A 21,210-nucleotide genomic window follows, 5' to 3' on the forward strand; every position below is an offset into this window, starting at 1 on the left:
TGTTTCGATTCCTCGCAAGGTACAAAATGTTTGTAATTTTGTATTGATGAGTATGATTGTTTGTATCAGTCTGGGTGTTTTCTATGTATATTATGTATTTACAAAAATTATATATCTAAGTATTTATATCAGACTAGCTTTTCGCTCGCGTTAACTTATCCCCTTAGGGTTGGAATTTATTAAAATCCTTTCTTAGGGGATGCCTACGTCATAGTAGCTTTATGCATACAAAGTCTCAGCCCGATCGATTTAAAATTGATAAAGTTTCATACAAACTTTCATCCCCTAATTTATCCCCTTGGGGGTGGAATTAATCAAAATCCTTTCTTAGCGGATGCCTACGTCATAACATCTACCTGCATGCCAAATTTCAGCCCGATCCGTCCAGTTGTTTGGGCTGTGCGTTGATAGATGTCTATGTCAGTCACCTTTGAGTTATATATATATTTAGATATCTAGTACCTAAAACACAAGTTCTGATTAACTTGGGACTGGATGGATGGCATTGTGTTTATTGTCCAGGATTATTTATTTACTAGCTCTGACCGCGATTCGTTCGCGCAGCGCACCCAACGGAAGCCCACAGATATTAAAAATTTTCACCGTTTTTGCAACATTTATCACTGTTGCTTCGCTCCTATTGGTCGTAGTGAAATATGAAATATGAAAAATGAAATGAAGTATGAAATAATTTATTTGCGAAATATTGGTACAGTATTGTAATTAATATGATGTTACATGAAATTGATTGATCAGCAATATTTACCATACAGGCATGCAAATTACGTGTAATGTTATATAGCTTAAAGTCTTCCTCGATAAATGGACTATCCAAGACAAAAAGAATTATTCAATTTGTGTCAAAAATGTAATAATTTATAAGAAGAATAACTAACTATACTTAAAATGGTGTCAATAAAATATATTATTAATAATATATAAAAAAATACCAGCTAATTTGAATCAGTAGTTCCTGAGATTAGCGCGTTCAAACAAACAAACAAACTCTTCAGCTTTATAATATTAGTATAGATTTATAATTATTGGAATTTTTTTACTAAATTTTGGCGCCATATCATTATTAAGGACAGATGGCCGTTGGGGCAGTAAAGTCCTCGAGTGGCGACCACGGACCGGAAGACGCAGCGTGGGAAGGCCTCCAGCAAGGTGGACCGACGATCTGGTCAAGATCGCGGGAAGGCATTGGATGCGAGCAGCGCAGGACCGATCGTCGTGGAGATCTTTGGGGGAGGCCTATGTCCAGCAGTGGACGTCTTCCGGGCTGCGATGATGATGATGATCATTATTAAACCCATCTTGGTGAGTTCGCCATGACTTAACTATGGTATCTTCAAACGGGTTTACATTAACATTAGTTTAATACACTTTATATTACTATATTAGTTTAACTACACTTTTTTCTTACTAACAACTTCCTCCCCTACTCATCTAGGGTAATAGGCCATTAAAACTATAACGCATAATGAGTTCAATTAGAAATAATGTATCGATATGCAGATTATGCAATGCATATTAGTTGTCACAAGTTCTACTTAACTTGGGACTAGATGGCGTTGTGTTAATTGTTCAGGGTTATTTATTAATTTATTATAATTGGTATTGTTTTTACTGAATTTTAGTGTACAGCACAAATATTTTTATTCATGAGTATGATTGCTTGTATCGGTCTGGGTGTTTTCTATGTATATTCTGTACCTATGTATTTACGAAAAAAAAATCTATGTATTTATATCAGTTGTCTAGTACCCATAACACAAGCTTTAACTAGCTTAACTTGGGTCTAGATGGCGCTGTGTGAAGTGTCCTGAGATTATTATTATTATTATTATAAATCTATCTTGATGAATTCACCATGAAATGCAGATTATAAATATATATTAGTTGTCACAAGTTCTGCTTAACTTGGGACCAGATGGCATTGTGTTAATTGTCCAGGGTTATTTATTTATTTATTATTTTTGTTATTGTTTTTACTGAATTTTGATGCTATAATATTATTATTATTCGAATTTAAATTCAAATTCAAAAATCATTTATTCATGTAGGATACTTTAGCCGCTTATGAACGTCAAATTTTTCACTATAATTTTATTTTTTTCCCTACTGTCCAGTATTATTTGCACTATTGTCGCATTTTCTCAGCTATTGCTGGTTTTATTATTATTATTAATAATAATAATAAACTCTTTATTGTGCACATAGAAGAAATACAATAAGAAAAAAACAATAAATAGAAAATCATGAACAAAAGGCGGTCTTATCGCTATAAGCAATTTCTTACAGACAACCTGCAAGATAGGACTAACATACACAGAAGAGGTAGATGGCACACACAAGACACTATAATTATCAAACGAATTAATAGACATACATATATATAAATAAATACACATACATATATACAACATATTGGAAGATTTCAGAGTTAAATAGGAAAAAATGAGCTATAGGGACAGATAATGAGACCTTAGACGATTTTTAAATATTGCATGAGATTGAGCGGATCGAATGGAGAGTAGAGATCGAGTAGAGAGTTATTAAATGTATCTTGGTCAATTCACCATGACTTAACAATGGTATTTTCTAAAAGGTTTACATTAGTCTAACTACATTTTTTCTTTCTAACAACTTCCTCCTTCACCCATCTAGACTAATAGGCGATTAAAAATATTATGCATAATGACTTCAATTAGAAATAATGTATCGATATGCAGATTATGAATATGCATATTATATTTATATACATCAAGACCAATCAATGGAATAAACGGTTGCCATAGTCATCAAAATATATTTAGATTGCATAATTTTATCTGCAAATCGTTGTTTATGGATATTTACTATTAACTTCATGATGTGAAGCTTTTACCTCCACTCTACTGACGATTTACTTATCTACAATAATATCCGATTCCTTTCATAGGCAAATCATTATAGATAATAGAAATAACATCAGTATCGAATTAGAATTCTTGCAGAGTTGATATAAATGGTTTTTTTTGTACTTAGAATGGCAAAGCTAATGGCACAGTTGATGGAAATTGGCAACGGTAGACAATTTCTATTGCCAACGTTACGTTAAGTGATCGTTAAATCATGCGTTGCTATTCAGGATTATTAAACCGTTTTCCATCTTACCAGGGTTGATAACCTTAAGACAATTAGTTCTGTACTTAGATACCGATAAAATGAAAGGAAAAGAAATAAAATATCTTAGAAAATCGTCTACGTACAAGACTATTTGTCTTAACTTCTCAAAAGGTAGGGAAAATATTGTAATATAAAAATTTGACGCTCATAAGCGACTAAAATGTGCTAAAAGATTTTTGAATTTCAATTTGAGAGTTTTATTTCGCCATACATTCTCAATTTGACTCTTTATATTTATTTATTCTTCTTTTTATATAAAAAAAACATCTATTAAAAAGAGCAACACACAAGTTTCTTGCTCATTCTTGTGATGAATCTGCATTCCGAATGAGTGGTAGAATCAAAATTAGACTATTCAAAAGGCTTGTAATGAGTTTATTTGAATAAAGATTATTTTCTATTTCTATTTAACCTAGTACATCATGGTACTTTTGGGTTCGATTCCTCGCACGGCACAAATATTTTGTATTCATGAACATTAGTGTTTATGTTTGTCTTGTTTTATATGTATATTATGAATGCATTTACAAAAAAATATGTAACTAATTATTTATATCAAGTGTGGGGATGAATTCCCTGTCGCTGGCGAGTGGTGCGATGGAAAATGGTACCTGTTCTAGAACTAATTTAATATTACATTCTAGAGTTACGTGTAACTTTTTTATTGGGATACTAGCTGTCCCGGCAAACAATGTTTTGCCTTAAAATAAAAAAAATTTAGGGTTGGACTACTCCTAACATTTAGGGAGATGAAAAATGATGTTGACCGAATCTCAGACCTACTCAATACGCTCACAAAATTTCATGAGAATCGGTCAAGCCGTTTCGGAGGAGTATGAGAACGAAAACTGTGACACGAGAAATTAATATATAAGCCTACTATGACCTATATAGATCTATTGTGCTCACCCTATTTCTAAATTCTATTTCTAGTACCTATAACTCTAGCTCAGCTCAGCTTGGGACTGATGACTCTGTGAGGATTGTCTTAGGTTTATTATTATCATCATCCATGCATTTTTCGGCTTCCTTCTTCCCTTATAATCCTCTACAATCATATAGTTTCTATAGAAAATTCTCTTCATTCCTACGCAATAAATGCCCATACTAAAACTAACAATAATATGATTATTTATTACTTTTGTTCTGCAGATAAACAAGCAACATCTAGTATTCATCTCGTTGACAATCTGTCTCATCAATATTCATGAGCTAGATAGAGACGGCATGCTAAAGGTTAAGCGAATACACCTTTTTATACATACATATTTATAATATATACATATGACATTCAGTTTTAAATATATTAAAATACTGGCTGTTCGCCGCTGATTTTCCTGCGTGGTAACTGGAGCTTCATGAATGCGACTAAACATTTCTCATCCATATAGAAATCTGTCAAGCCATTACGAAGGAGTGTGGTAACTAACATTGTGACACGAGAATTTTATATATAAGACTAGCTGTCGCCAAACGTTGTTTTGCCTTAAAATAAAATAAAAAAATGTAGGGGTGGACTACCCTAAATGTTAGGGCATTTAGGGGGATGAAAAATAGATGTTGGCCAATTCTCAGACCTACTCAATATGCTCACAAAATTTCATGAGAATCGGCCAAGCCATTTCGGAGGAGTATGGGCACGAAAATTGTGTCACGAGAATTTTATATATAAGATATACCGAGGTATAACTGCTAACTAAAATATACTATAACTATATATGTATGGGAAATATATTATGAGCATAAATGCCACTACCAAAATCATGCTTATAAATTACAACTCAATCCATTTCTACATGTGTGTTGTACGGTTGCACATGTTTACAATAATACAGATACATTTTTAAATTCATATTTGGGAAAATAGAGAACCTACATATGCTACTGCAAAAGCAAAAAGTATAATCAGTGTTCGTAACCTAAATAGACCAATACAAGCAGCACCCGTTCACGAGTATGACGGTTGAGCCAGACATCATTAGACTCAACTATATTAGAGGGAGCACATCGACCCGGCCCACCACGCCGCCACAAGTTCGAACTTTATAGCGAGCATGACTGTTTCAAGTTACACCACTACGTCATTTATATTATTTACAGCATAAACTGTACCAACCACAGTTTCTATATAGCAAATATCATCATCATCATCATCATCTGCTTCTTCCTTATCCCATTTATTTGTGGTCGGCGTAATATGTTTTTCTCTTCCATTCATCCCTGTTCGCAGTCATCGCGTTATTTACTTCCTTTCTTACCATATCATCTTTCACACAGTCCATCCATCTCTTTTTCGGCCTTCCTCTGCCCTTATAACCATCCACATTCATTTGTAACATCTTTCTTAAAATATTATCCTCGTTCCTACGCATTACATGTCCATACCATGATAGACGATTACTCTTCAACCTCTCTGACACCGGTGCCACTTTCATACTTCCTCTAATGTATTCATTCTTTATCTTATCCATTCTATATGGCAAATATATAACTACAAAAATGCTAATGGACATAGTAAGCAAAAGGGCCAGTATTCCTCATTCCTAACCATCCCCTCCCCCTTAAAACAGTAACTGTACAATCGAACGAGATTACATGTTTGTTTTAGTTCCCAAGTGTGCCACTAGATGGCGTTGTTTAGTTTTTATACTTTTTTCTACATCACGCTATTTAGATTTTTTTTGGAACATATATAGTCTTTTAATAATTATTAATTATATAATATAACAACCACTGTGGAAAGGTTTCCGTAGTTTAATTTATTTAACTACCCTAATCAAAGTACACCCTTGGGGATCCGTGGATAAGATTATTCAGTAACATTTAACTCGGCAACAGAATAGAACTTGTAACCATTTGGCAACCACCCATATAATCACTACGTCATTCAAATAATTGATTATTTATGTTAAATATTATTTAAACATTGTATAAAATAATTCTACGATTCTATGTCGTGAGTGATAAGGTCGGGAATCGCACATAAACTGGTATCCATTGGTGCAGGTGTTGGTAAATACAGTGTAGTGATAACAGAATTTGTATTAGGTCTTAAATTTTACTACCGAAGTGTGTTGTATGTTTGTCGTAGATAACGTAATCTCCTAAACATATGTTCATTTATTAGTTGAATTTGTTTGGAAATGAAGTATTATTAGAAACAATTCATTTCCTAATATACATACATATAAAAATCTTTACTAAATCAAATCAAATCAGGAATCATTTGTTCATGTACGATAGGTCAGCTGCTTATGAACTGTTAAGTGAAGTGTTAAGATTGGATTACTCCTATATTTTTTTAACTTTTTGCCTTTTTTTTTTATTTTAAGATTAATTAAGAAATACATCTTATATATAAAATTCTCGTGTCACAGTTTTCGTTCTCATACTCCTCCGAAACGGCTTGACCGATTCTCATGAAATTTTGTGAGCGTATTGAATAGGTCTGAGAATCGGCCAACATCTATTTTTCATCCCTCTAAATGTTAGGGGTAGTCAACCCTTAATTTTTTTTTATTATGTTAAGGCAAAACAACGTTTGCCGGGACAGCTAGTACCCCAATAAAAAAGTTACATATAACCGCTAGTATTCATATAACCTTCTACCATCAACCCCTATGTTCTTATAGTGATATTTAGAAATAATTTCAATGACAAAACAACATTTGCCAGATAAGCTAGCACATATCTTATCTTAATATTAATAATCTTATAACTGCGAAAGTTTGTGAGTGTGGATGTTTGTTACTCTTTCAAGCAAAAACTACTGAACGGATTTTAATAAAACCCTTTATAACTACCCTTTATATTAATAAAATTGTAGTGTCTAGTTGTAATATTGAAATAACCGTTTTTTACTACATGCATATGAATATAAATATGATACATACACCAAAATAACACTGTTTACAATTTTTGTCTGTCTGTCTATCTGTCTGTTTGTTTCGGCTAATCTCTGTAATGGCTGGACCGATTTTAACGGGACTTTTTTTATCAGGTAGCTGATGTGATACGGAGTAACATAGGCTACTTTTATTTTCGAAAAATAAAGTTAATTTCCACGCGGACGAAGTCGCGTCTACAGCTAGTATTAACTAAACTTCTACTACTATCAACTAACTAACCCGTACAAAGATATTATATCTCCTAGTATTCTACAAAAAAGTCAACACAAAAAGCAATTGAGCAATAAACCGAACCCACGTACCGGAGTGGGTGGGGAGTGAAAAAATTTATATGCCGCTGTAAATATCTGTAAATTGGTAATACGATCATCATAGGAACCGACACGTGCGTGCGCTGCTCCATTGTGTCCGACACGGATGTGGATGTTTTTTTATACCTACGATACGATAGGTCAGTTAGCCTATGATGATAATTCAATAACAATTTAGACTTTCTGCTTCTGCAATAGCATATCCTGATGGTCACTCTATTCTCCCAAATTTTAATTTATAATGAATCTGTATTATTATAAACATGTATAACAATTATTTGAAAAGAATACGAGCTGTTTCTTGTCAGTTCTTCTCATCTCGAAATCATTCCGAACTCACGGTAGATTTGACATATCATAAGAGTCTGTAATAGACCTACATGATGTTTTTTTATACCTACGATACGATACGTCAGTTAGCCTATGACGATAATTCAATAACAATTTAGACTTTCTGCTTCTGCAATAGCATATCCTGATGGTCACTCTATTCTCCCAAATTTTAATTTATAATGAATCTGTATCATTATAAACATGTATAACAATTATTTGAAAAGAATACGAGCTGTTTCTTGTCAGTTCTTCTCATCTCGAAATCAGTCCGAACTGACGGTAGATTTGACATATCATAAGAGTCTGTAATAGACCTACATGATGTTTTTTTATACCTACGATACGATACGTCAGTTAGCCTATGACGATAATTCAATAACAATTTAGACTTTCTGCTTCTGCAATAGCATATCCTGATGGTCACTCTATTCTCCCAAATTTTAATTTATAATGAATCTGTATTATTATAAACATGTATAACAATTATTTGAAAATAATACGAGCAGTTTCTTGTCAGTTCTTCTCATCTCGAAATCACTCCGAACTGACAGTAGATTTGACATATCATAAGTCTGTAATAGACCTATATGAATAGAGATATTTTGAATTTGAATTTGGAATTCAAATTTTTGATTTATGACATTTGCATTTAATTATTAATTGCGCAAATTGACCCACTCAACACTTCCTATCCACGCTCTATTGGATTGACAGGAGAATATCGTTTTTATATTATACTAGCTGATCCCGCAAACGTTGTCTTGCCATATAAATTAAAATCGCTATTAAAAAATAGTGCTTGGTGATTGAAGGGTGAAAGTTTAGGGTTATATGTATTTTTCAAACCAAATCAAAATATCTTTATTCATGTAGGTGTATTACAGACTCTTATGATATGTCAAATCTACTGTCAGCTCGGAATGATTTCGAGATGAGAAGAACTGAAAATAAATTCAGCTCTTATTCTTTTCAAATGACATATGATGATAGCATAATCATCATGATATCATCAACACTGTTATGGATTGTAATATTTAATTTTTTTTCTTATTTTATTCTGTACTAACTACTCGCCCCGGCTTCGCACGGATGTACATGTATTATACATATAAACCTTCCTCTTGAATCGCTCTATCTATTACAAAAATTGCTTCAAAATCCGTTGCGTAGTTTTAAAGATTTAAGCATACATAGGGACAGACAGCGACAGCGACTTTGTTTTATACTATGTAATAATTAAGACAATTTTTTTTTTCGAAATTTCTTGTGTCGACATCAGTGGCAACCGGAGGTAAATGCTAGTTCAGATGGTAGGTGCGAACTGCGGCTACCGGGCTCGCACCCCCATAAAACGATGGTGGTCCACTACCTGACACGCTCGGACGTCTGTTTGTCCAGTTTGGGCGACTTCATGTGGACTCTTATTGAGTGCTATTTTCCATTCTCAATATTAAAATGCCGACTAGCGATTTATGTAATGGAAGTTGTATAACTACGAGTATTTAATAATAATAAAACTCTTCATTGTGCATAAAAAAAGAACAATATAAAAATATGCAAACAAAGGGCGGTCTTATCGCTCAAAGCAATCTCTGACAGACAACAAATATTCTTCAATATCAATATGATATATATACTAACTGTCCCGGCAAACGTTGTTTTGCCATATAAATTAATAACACTATAAAAATATAGGGGTTGATGATAGAAGGGTGAAATTTTAGGATTGTATATATTTTTGTATGTTGTATCATAAAAAAATAGAAACTAAAAATTTTGTCTACAAAATATAAAAAAAAACATTTAGGGAGATGTAAAATGATGTTGACCGATTCTCAGACCTACTCAATACGCTCACAAAATTTCATGAGAATCGGTCAAGCCGTTTCGGAGGAGTATGGAAACGAAAACTGTGACACGAGAATTTTATATATAAGATATATATTTATCACAGATGTCCGACGCAAACGATACATTTTCATTAAGTTTCCAAAACCTGAAAATTTCTTAGCCAATGAAATAAAACAATAAATGAAATAAATGAACGTCAGACAGATGATACGGATTGTGAGAAAAAAAAATTAATACAGGGCCATGTCAGTCAGATATGTGACATAAAAAATAGTGTTATTCCGGGAATTTTAGCAAAAAAAAAATCTGTGATACATTAAGTTTCCTTCATACATTTTGAACTAAATTATCTAATGAAATTACCTGGGTCTATGTGATTTTTTTTTTCATATATTGTCGTGGTGATTAACGTCTTAAACCTCTTTGCAATTCCAGTTATAAAAAAATTGGTACCTAATGTCAAATGTTAGTCGTATTCATCATTGTCATGGATAACCATGGAAACTGGGTTACAGAGCCCATAATCTCACGGGTCAAATATCTAAGTCCAATTTGTCTAGTATAAATATTTGTGGTGTCTGTCTATTAGTACAAATATTTCCGAACGTGGGCGGTTGATAACATTATAAAGCGCGGGAAATGTGACATTTGATCATGGCGGAATGACAAATTAAGTAATCTGTGGTACTCACTAAAAAAATAAACCTACGTATTCTCACGTACTGTTAAACGCCAAATTAAAGACCCACCTTTAACCTCACTGTTTAGAAGGCAATATTTGGTTTGAGCATAGATTAATTAACCGTTTAGTGACTTATCTTTATTTATTGTCACCACAGAAATTTCTGGAAATTAATACCTACTTATGATAATAATTATCTCAGGACAATTCACACAGCGCCATCTAGACCCAAGTTAAGTTAGCTAAAGCTTGTGATCTGAGTACTAGATGACTGATACAAATACATAGATATATATTTTTTTCCTAATTACATACATATTATACATAGAAAAAACTCAGACCGACACAAAGAACCATACTCATGAATACAAATATTTGTGCCGTGCAAGGAATAGAACTAGCTACCATCGGAAAGTTAAACCGCTAGACCATGGAGGTCGTCGACTTATTGAAACCTAAATATATGGACTCAAATTTTCTACTAAACCAGTATTGCATAGACTAGGCTGTATGGTGTTATGCTCTTTGCGTTTACACTAATAGTTGTAATTCAAATCTGGCCTGAGACAAAAAATTTTGTTGTATCTGTGACACCAATTTTTTTAGCAGAATTTTACAAGAAACTGTTGACAGCTGACATGTGTAAGTCCTTTGTGTTTAATTGTCCAGTTTTTCTTTCTTTACAACCATTAAGTACAGTTTGTTACATACATTCGCGCCAACTCTTATAAAACGTAGTAATTACTCTGTGGTTTCAGTCATTTAGTCTGTACATTAATAAATTAATTCTAAGAACAGTAATAAATTGTTTTCAGTATTAATTACTCAGGATAAGCTTCTATATAGATCTACTGAACAATTTTTTTTAGCCGTTTACGTTCTGCTTTGTTGTATGTTGCAAAAGCTAGTCCGAAATAATTTCATTTCCACATCCAGTACCTATCCGTATCCGGTATAATAATCATTCCTGTATCCGAAACCTATCCGTATCCGAAATATCCATAACATCCCTAATTATTTAATCCTAAGATTATTTACATTTGTTTAGAAAAAGAAAATACTAGTTCGTCATCATTCTTATTCTGTTGGAATTATTGTTCTTCTTATACTGAATCTGTATTCAGAATAACTTCCACAATAAAAACTATGACTAAAAGTGTTTAAATATAAGTTTATTTTAATAAACAATTTTCAATTCCATTATTTTTTGGCGGGATTTTAAATGTGTATTAATGTATAGTATATATAGCTCCGCGACTTCGTTCGAGTGGTTATCAAAATCATTTCATACATATTTTTTTGGTAACTTGAATCGCATAAGGAAGTTTCAAATATTTTCTTTTTTTATTTATTTTATTTATTTTAGGAAAAATAACAGTGTAATTTTACATGTTACTTATACTATATGAGTAATTTCCTCTGTTTTTGCAACATTATTCACTCATGCTTCGCTTCTATTGGTCGTAGTGTAATGTTATATAGCTTAAAGCCTTCGATAAATGGACTATCCAATACATAAATAATTTTTCATTTCAGTAGTTCCTGAGATTAGTGCATTCAAACAAACAAAGAAGCTTCAATCATAATAATATTTCATTGTTAACAATCTCATATATAAAATTCTCGTGTCACAGTTTTCGTTCCCATACTCCTCCGAAACGGCTGGACCGATTCTCATGAAATTTTGTGAGCGTATTGAGTAGGTTTGAGAATCGGCCAACATCTATTTTTCATCCCCCTAATTTTTTTTTATTTTTTAGACAAAATTTTTAGTTTCTATTTTTATAACTTAAAACCTTCAATAAATGGAGTATCCGACATAAAAATAATATTTCAATTCTAAGCAGTAGTTCCTAAGATTATTGCGTTCAAACAAACAAACAAACTCTTCAACCACAATAATATTTCATTGTTAACAATAAGTATCTAATATAAATCAAAAGAAATCTTTATGAGATATGATTTTAAACACTTTCACTTCTATGGCTACATTCGTATTGTTTTTTGTACATCTGTGCTAATATTGTATGCTACTATTGGTCGTAGCGTAATGTTATATAGCTTAAAACCTTCGATAAATAGAGTATCCAACATAAAAATAATATTTCAATTCGAAGCAGTAGTTCCTGAGATTAGTGCATTCAAACAAACAAACAAACAAACTCTTTAATCATAATATAAATCAAAAGAAATCTTTATGAGATATGATTTTAAACACTTTCCATTATAATAATATAATAATAATAATCCCAGGACAATTCACACAGCGCCATCTAGACCCAAGTTAAGCTAGCTAAAGCTTGTGTTATGGGTCCAGAACAACTGATACAAATACATAGATATATTTTTTTATTCGTAAATACATACATATTATACATAGAAAATACCCAGACCGATACAAACAATCATACTCATGAATACAAATGTTTGTGCCGTGCGAGGAATCGAACCCGCGACCATCGGTCGTAAAGCGGTAGACTGGACCGCTAGACCACCGAGGTCGTCATTATTCTGTGGCTCTATTAATATTGTTTTTTGTACGTCTGTGCTAATGTTGTTTGCTATTTTTGTGCATGTCCACACTCGCAGACTTTCATTTTGAACTAACACTATCATATACCTACTAGACAGCGACAGAATATTGCCGCAACACAGCAAACAATCTAGTATCACAATATGTACTAGACACCAGGAAATAACTACGATGGTTTTCAAGGGAAACCGTATGGAAGTCTATCTGACATAGCAATGGGCTCACATGTTTCTGTCTATACATATAAATAAATTTGAAGTGTCTGTTTGTAATATTGAAATAACCGGATTTTACTATATGCATATGAATACAAATACGGTACATACACCAAAATAACATTTTTTACAATTTTTTCTGTCTGTCTGTCTGTTTGTTCCGGTGAATCTCTGAAATGGCTAGACCGATTCTGATGGGACTTCCTTTGACCAGTAACTCAAGTAATAAGGAGTAACTTAGGCTACTTTTATTTTAGAAAAATAAAGTTAAATTCCACGCGGACGAAGTCGCGTATACAGGTTACTAATAAAAATAGAATCATCCTTTATTGAAATAAACTTAATTTAAACACTTTTGAATAGTCATAACAATTTTTTTAAACTACCGCTCATTCGGAAAGCTGTCTCATCACAAGAAGAACTAGCAAGACTTGTGTGTTGCTCTTTTAAATAATCCTTGTAATTTTACATTTCCAATTCAAAACAAAAATACAAACCACCAACTTGTACTAATTGATGTTGGTTTTGTTGGATCGGTTTTATAATGTTTTATTTTTTAATCTTAAAAAATATCACAATTGTTTTTTTATTTGTTTCATTTAATTCCGGCTACATGCCCCATATGATAAATGCCTTATAAACGAACATACATAAGAAATAATAATATATATATATAAAAGGCAATCTGATAATCTGATAATTATGACTATTCAAAGCTGCTTAAATTAAGTTTATTTGAATAATTGATTTTTGTTCGCGCCATCTATTGACGACTGGGCGCAAATAAAACTAACGGCGTGATGTTGGCAACAAACGGCTCTTGGACACAATTTAAAAAACACAACATCATAGTTTGTACCATTGTAACAAAATTATAAAATAAAAAATAATAAACGATACCGAGAGGAAAGGAAATGACCCTTATTTCAATCAATTTTTTATTCCATTCTAACCCTAAACAGACCGAACAGGGTCAAACTGACCGGCCAATTAAACAATAGCTACAGTTAATCTGTTGAATTCTTACGATTTACCAGTTTAACCCTAAACTGCCATGTTTGCGTACACACTTAGCGTACCGCACGGCTCGTTCGGGCCGCAATAAAATGTATCCTCGCCGAGACTGCTAAATGGCAAATAACTGGCTTCTCGCCGCTAAAATATTGGAAATATTGGACGCATGTTTGTCTCGGGCCCGTGTGTGTTTTTACTATTATGAACTGGTATACCTATACGTGATTTTTACTCACTTTACATTGTTTTTTTTACACTGTTCTTAATTTAATAGTAAGACGAGTTGTTCCTATCATTGTAAACACGACGACCAAATCGTAAACATATATGTTACTTGTATAGATAGATAGATAGATGACTTTAAGTACATTAATAACTTTAATTGACTGCCTTGGTGGTTCGGTTTAGCATATCGCCTTATTTGCTATGGTAGCGGGTTCGATTCCTTGCACGATACAAACATTTGTATTCATGAGTATGATTTTTTTGTATCGGTCTGGGTGTTTTCTATATATTACTTGTTACTCCTATATACGTATATTTTGAACTTAAATAGAATAGAATAGAAAATCAATTATTCAAATAAACTTACATTGAAGCACTTTTGAATAGTCATTACATTTTTTTAATCTACCGCTCATTCGGAAAGCTGTCTCATCACAAGAAGAACAAGAAAGAAACTTGCGTGTTGCTCTTTTAAATGATTTTATTATTACTTTACATTTTTAAGTTTAAGTGTGAATACAAACCACCAATTAGTACTAATTCAATTAAATACTCAAATAGAAAATTTATTGAATATATAACCAACTGGTTAAACAATTAATAAGAGGAAATCAGTCATAGTGATTAGAGCAGACCAGTACCTACAATCCTTACAATTGAATTTAATGTGACGGATTATATCTATTTTTATTACAGAACCAATGTGTTATAACCTTATAGTTAAAATCTTAGTTAAGTAAGTATTGTAACAACGAAGAAATCCAGTGTAAATAAATCTTGAATCTAACCCTCTAATGGTTGCATTAGTAAAAATAATGCCCATGGGTAGTTTCTACCCCTACGATTTATAAATCAATCAACCACTCCCCTTTCTGCTGCTTTGTATTTATTAGTTACAGTTGTATCGGATTAGATGTAAATTTTACTATCACATCATTATGATAAAATATTACTCAGATTATTTATTTTACTAGCTTTTGCCCGCGACTTCGCTTGTGTGAATTTATCCCCTTAGGGGTGGAATTTATCATCCTTTCTTAGTGGGATGCCTACGTCATAGTAGCTATGCTTATGCATGCAAATTCTCAGCCCGATTGGTTTAAAATTGATAAACTTTCATCCCCTATTTTATCCTTTTGGGGATAGAATTAATCAAAATCCTTTCTTAGCGGATGCATACGTCATAACATCTACCTGCATGCTAAATTTCAGCCCGATCCGTCCAGTGGTTTGGGCTGTGCGTTGATAGATCACTATGTCAGTCACCTTTGAGTTATATATATATAGATTTATTTAATTGTAAGTCACTACATTAAAAGTTACCGCAAACTTACAAATACACTTGCAAGAACAATTCCTTATTACTTATTAATATTTTTTTTACTGTGATGTATGATATTTCTTCTATTTTATTGCCTACAATAATATAATCATTATGATATTGAAAACAGTGATTAACATTTTTCATGCCATACATTAGAACTAGCTACTCGCCGTAGCTAGTTCTAATGTATGGCAGGGGGGTACATGTATTATATATATAAACCTTCCTCTTGAATCACTCTATCTATTAAAAAACCGCTTCAAAATCCGTTGCGTAGTTTTAAAGATTTAAGCATACATGGGGACAGACAGCGACAGCGACTTTGTTTTATACTATGTAATTATTTAAGTTGTTAGATAATATATTAAAAAGTTTAAGCACTGACATAACTTTATAATGAAATCATTTATTTTATTAAAACGTTTAAGTTGAAGTTAAAATATTTAATTACAAAAATGCTATCTACTTATACATTATATGTAGGTATATATTATTATATAGGTATATTAAATATACCATAGGTATACTAAAAGTTACAGTAAACTACCAAATACAGAATAGAATAGACAAGAAAAAACATTTATTCAAATAAACTCAATTTAAGCACTTTTATTTTTATTTATTTATTTATATAACTTTAATGCACACAGTACAAAAGTAACAGTACATTTGGCGGACTTAACACCATGCGGTATTTTCTACCAGTCAACCATAGGCAGTACAGAGAAAAATTGTTGGCGGTGTAAAAATAATCATAACAAAACAAAACTAAAAGACAAGGCATAAAAAGTGATATAATAATATTTATACTATTACAATTACAATAATACATAAATATAAATATACATACATATACATAGAAGGAGTGTATAAAAGTTTTGAATAGTCATAACAAATAATACACTTGCAAGAACACTTTCTTATTAGCTATTATTAAATTTTTTACTGCGCTGTTGTTGGCGACCGAGCGCCGAACTCCTATTATATATATATTATATTATTTTTATATTTATATAAATATTTTTAGAACAGTTCTTTTTTGTATATCATATTATTGGATATACTTCACTTTATTCACGCCTCGTACTTATTATATTGTAATTATTTATATAAAAAAAACATCTATTCAAAAGAGCAACACACAAGTTTCTTGCTCATTCTTCTTGTGATGAATCTACGTTCCGAATGAGTGGTAGAATCAAAATATGACTATTCAAAAGTGCTTGTGATGAGTTTATTTGAATAAAGATTATTTCTATTTCTATTTATTATTCACTCTTTGTTTTTAGATAGTTCGCAAATGTATTTCAATATGTTATATTGTTTCACGCGGACGAAGTCGCGAACAGCTAGTCTGTATATAATAATAGGTACAATGAATTGAGAAGGAATTACACCGAACATAGTAAACGAGCATTTTATATGTTTACATTTTTAGACAATGTAACTTTTTATATATATTTATTTAGTACAGACAAAAATTGTAAAAAATGTTATTTTGGTGTATGTACTGTATTTATATTCATATGCATGTAGTAAAAAACGGTTATTTCAATATTACAAACAGACACTCCAATTTTATTTATATGTATAGATGACGCATGTCATTGTATACCTAATATAAAACCACAACAATGTAGTTTGATATATATTATTTATATCCTGCCTTCCTATTTATATTATATTTAGTAGCTAATTATTTATACATATATAAAAAAAAACAGGTTATGTTGAGAATAAATGTAATAATATGTAAATTTATTGTAACATTTATATATCACCAGCTACCCACCCCGGCTTTGCATGAGTGTACATGTATTATGTGTATATATGTATATATACAAACCTTCCTCTAGAATCACTCTATCTATTACAAAAACCCGCTTCAAAATCCGTTGCGTAATTTTACAGATTTTAGCATACATAGTGACGGACAGACAGCGACAGCGACTTTGCTTTATACTATGTAGCTAGCTACTACTAGATTTTGCCCGCGGCTTTGCTCGCGTTAATATATCCCCCTTAGGAGTGGAATTTATCAAAATCCTTTCTTAGGGGATGCCTACGTCATAGTAGCTTTATGCATGCAAAGTCTCAGCCCGATCGGCTTAAAATTGACAAAGTTTCATACAAACTTTCATCCTCTATTTTATCCCCTTAGGGGTAGAATTAATCAAAATCCTTTCTTAGCGGATGCCTACGTCATAACATCTACCTGCATGCCAAATTTCAGCCCGATCCGTCCAGTGGTTTGGGCTGTGCGTTGATAGATCACTATGTCAGTCACCTTTGAGTTATATATAGGTATTTAGATAATGATAACAAATTAACAGACTTTTTTCTTACTTTCTATAGTAACTAGGGTTATTTCTAGTTTAGGTAGCTACCTATAAATGACTTCTAATTCTCTGATATATAATAAGTACATAGTCCTGAGTACTCACTGGGCATCATCTCGACATGTGATGAAGTGTCCATGATGTTGTGATGATGCATCATATCGGGTGGGGACTGCACCAGCCCACCACCACCACCGCTGGCCATCACCATCACTGAAGATGATGAAGAAGATCTTCACCGATGATCACGTTATATTAACGCCTTTACAAACCAAACGTCTGGTCCCTAGATTTGTAGTTTGTGTTACCTTTCTTTTTAATTTAAAATATATATAACTTTAGATTTACTTTAATATGGTGTTATCGTTTACTAAGATTGCTTTAAAATTTTATTTTATTATTTATAAACGCAATATTATTTACAGGTTATATATCACATCAACATATTGGTACCTATAATTTGTCTATTATCTATGAAAACACTTAAAAAGAGTATGTTTCAATAACACTATTGTTTTGTCACAAAAGGAATACACCAAAATTTTCATTTAGACTAATATTTCACTAATTTTTGTCCGGAGGCACTTCGACATTTTATACAAAAAGAATGTATTATAGAGAATAACATTAGGTCCTCTCGCGTCGGCGGTCAAGCCCACACTGCCGTGTATATCTATAACTCTATGGATCGACGCGAAAGCGCATGAGCGAACCAATCTGCAACACCATTGGTGGAATAACAGAACGCCTTTTCAAAACAGCGTCGCTGATTGGCCGGCAGCTTCCCATTTTCCCGCCCTAATCGACTGTACCCTCACAAAATGGCGCCCCCCTATAGCCTTTTGATGCTTTTTTGAACATTTTCTTCGGTAAAAAATAATCCGGTTCGAATATAATGAGCATGATTTATGGTTTTGATCCGTGAGCTCCTTTTTCTGACTTTATTTTTTAATCTGGCCATGTTAATCTTTCGTGTTTTAGGTGGTTTGTTTTTGATTAATCGCGACTTGATTTTTGTTTAATCTTTAGCGAGTCGAATATTTCTTTTCGTTGTTATGACAAATATCGATTTAGCGTTGTAAATGTTAGTGTTGTTATACCTCTTAGTACATCTTCAACTCGACTACAGGGTAACACTCTACCTACAATTGAAATTAAAACAAAATAAATAATTATATATTAAAATACGCAATTTGGACATCATAGGACATTTGCGAGTTAACGTTGCGCAGTGTTATAGCGCGTGCCGATCGATTTTGTACTTTAATTACTGTCTAATTAAGTTTCAACCGATGATATCTATGTAAATGTTTATTGTTTATAGGCAATTGTTTTTTTTTTAATTTATGATCTTAGTTATTATACGGGCAAAGACAATTTTATTATTTTTATATTGGTATACCTGATGCCTATAGATATGTTTTTATAAGATGTTTAGATATTGTGGTTTTTATATAATAGGTATATAGGTACTGCCCTATAGTTATTGACTAGTTGATCCCATGACTTCGTACCTACATCTTGAAATAATGATAGTTTATAAATTCTTTGTTAGTAAACCGATTGGAATAAAATAAACAGATTTTTTTTTCTGAAGCCTACTACAATACATTAATGAAAATCGTACTCAAATAAGTTAAGCCCTTACTGAGATTAACCCGCACAAATAAACTGACAAACAGACAAAAATTCTAACAATAATTATTGATCTATTACGTTTATTGGGTGTTCCAATAGGTTTACTACTAGACTAGATTACTAGATTACTACTTACTAATAGATTTTCTCATAGGTAGGTATACATATATCTTCAATATTACTCTCTGTACCTACAGACAACGATCAATTGTGTTTTTATTATAAAGGTAGATATATGTAGACGGCCTCATGGTCTAGCGGTTTAGCACACCGCCAAACTTCCGATGGTCGCGGGTTCGATTTCTCGCACGGTGCCAACGTTTGTATTCAAGAGTAGGAACGATCCGAACGATCGGTCTGAGTGTTTTCTATGTTATATTTTATACTAGCTGTTCCCGCGACTTCGTTCGCGTAGAATTTAACTTTATTTTTCTAAAGTAAAAGAATATTTCTAAAATAAAAGTAGCCTAAGTTACTCTTCACTCTTCATTACATCAGCTACCTGCCAAAAAAAGGTCCAGCCATTTCAGAGATTAGCCGGAACAGACAGACCGACAGACAGACAGAGAAAAATTGTAAAAAATGTTGTTTTGGTGTATGCGTCGTATTTATATTCATATTACCTAATGTAGTAAAAAACGGTTATTTCGATATGACAAAGAGACAAAAATGTATCTATGTATTTAATTCTTATCAGTTGTCTAGTACCCATAACACAAGCTCTGTTTAACTTGAAATAAGATAATGAAATAATTATAACACCTTTTTTTATGCGGAGTTATTTTCTCTACAACTTTTATTTAAAACGTCTTGTCATGTTTCTTACCGTTATCGAGTTATTTTGAAAAAACCCCTTTTTTAATTTCACAAATTACTGGACTTATTTTTTAATATTTCGCCAAAACTGGTCACAATATGGTTTAAATTAATATTTTATTGAACTAATCTTATTAATTAATATTATAAACGCGAAACTTTGTGGGTTTGTCAGATACTCTATCACGCAAAAACTACTGAACGGATTTTTATGAAACTGTACAGTAATGCATCTCATACATTAGAATAATATATAGGCTATAAATTTCACGCAAGTGAAATCGCGAGCACAGCTAGCACCTCATATAGGTACCTCATTAAAACTCTTGTCAATTTTCCACTAATAAGTATGTCTACGTGTGAGGTGTCTTGTAAAAAATAGATAACAAAAATCCCCTTTGGCGCCAAATGTTCGCGCCAACTGTCATTAGGACTGCGAGCCATAGATAAAAGATGGCCACAGACGATAAAGTTATCTGCGGAATTTGGCAGATGTGTTGATTGAGATTTTAAAAAGCAAAACCATCTCTATGGTCACCATGATAAGAGTTACGCAAAAATAATGAGAGATACCTTACTTAGATAGTAGAATATATCAGTAGGTACCTATTTAGGTATACAACGGAAGGAAATTAAAAAAAGTTTGGCGACAGGTATACAACTTATTTAAAAGAGCAACACACAAGTTTCTTGCTTATTCTTCTTGTGATGAATCTGCATTCCGAATAAGCGGTAGAATAAAAAAAACTTGAATAGAATAGAATAGAAAATCATTTATTCAAATAAACTTAATTTAAGCACTTTTGAATACGCAACATTTTTTTAAATCTACCGCTTATTCGGAAAGCTT

General features: G+C 32.3%; 1 protein-coding gene across 3 annotated transcripts in view; it reads right to left on the reverse strand.

Annotated features, from left to right (window-relative positions):
• LOC131849944 (insulin gene enhancer protein ISL-1) overlaps positions 1–18,555 on the reverse strand; it is a 63,997-nt gene extending 45,442 nt beyond the window's left edge. For 2 of the 3 annotated variants that reach the window (XM_059200076.1, XM_059200074.1), the window contains exon 1: positions 18,012–18,555. In XM_059200076.1, the coding sequence (XP_059056059.1) occupies positions 18,012–18,117 (106 nt within the window). In that variant the 5' untranslated portion in view covers positions 18,118–18,555. The remainder of the gene's footprint in view (positions 1–18,011) is intronic. The other variant, XM_059200075.1, reaches the window with a different exon arrangement.
• Positions 18,556–21,210: the final 2,655 nt, after the last annotated feature.

The sequence above is a fragment of the Achroia grisella genome, unplaced genomic scaffold (assembly GCF_030625045.1).
Source record: "Achroia grisella isolate CSIRO2021 unplaced genomic scaffold, CSIRO_AGI_Agris_v1 utg669, whole genome shotgun sequence".
Taxonomy (NCBI): Eukaryota; Metazoa; Arthropoda; class Insecta; order Lepidoptera; family Pyralidae; genus Achroia; species Achroia grisella.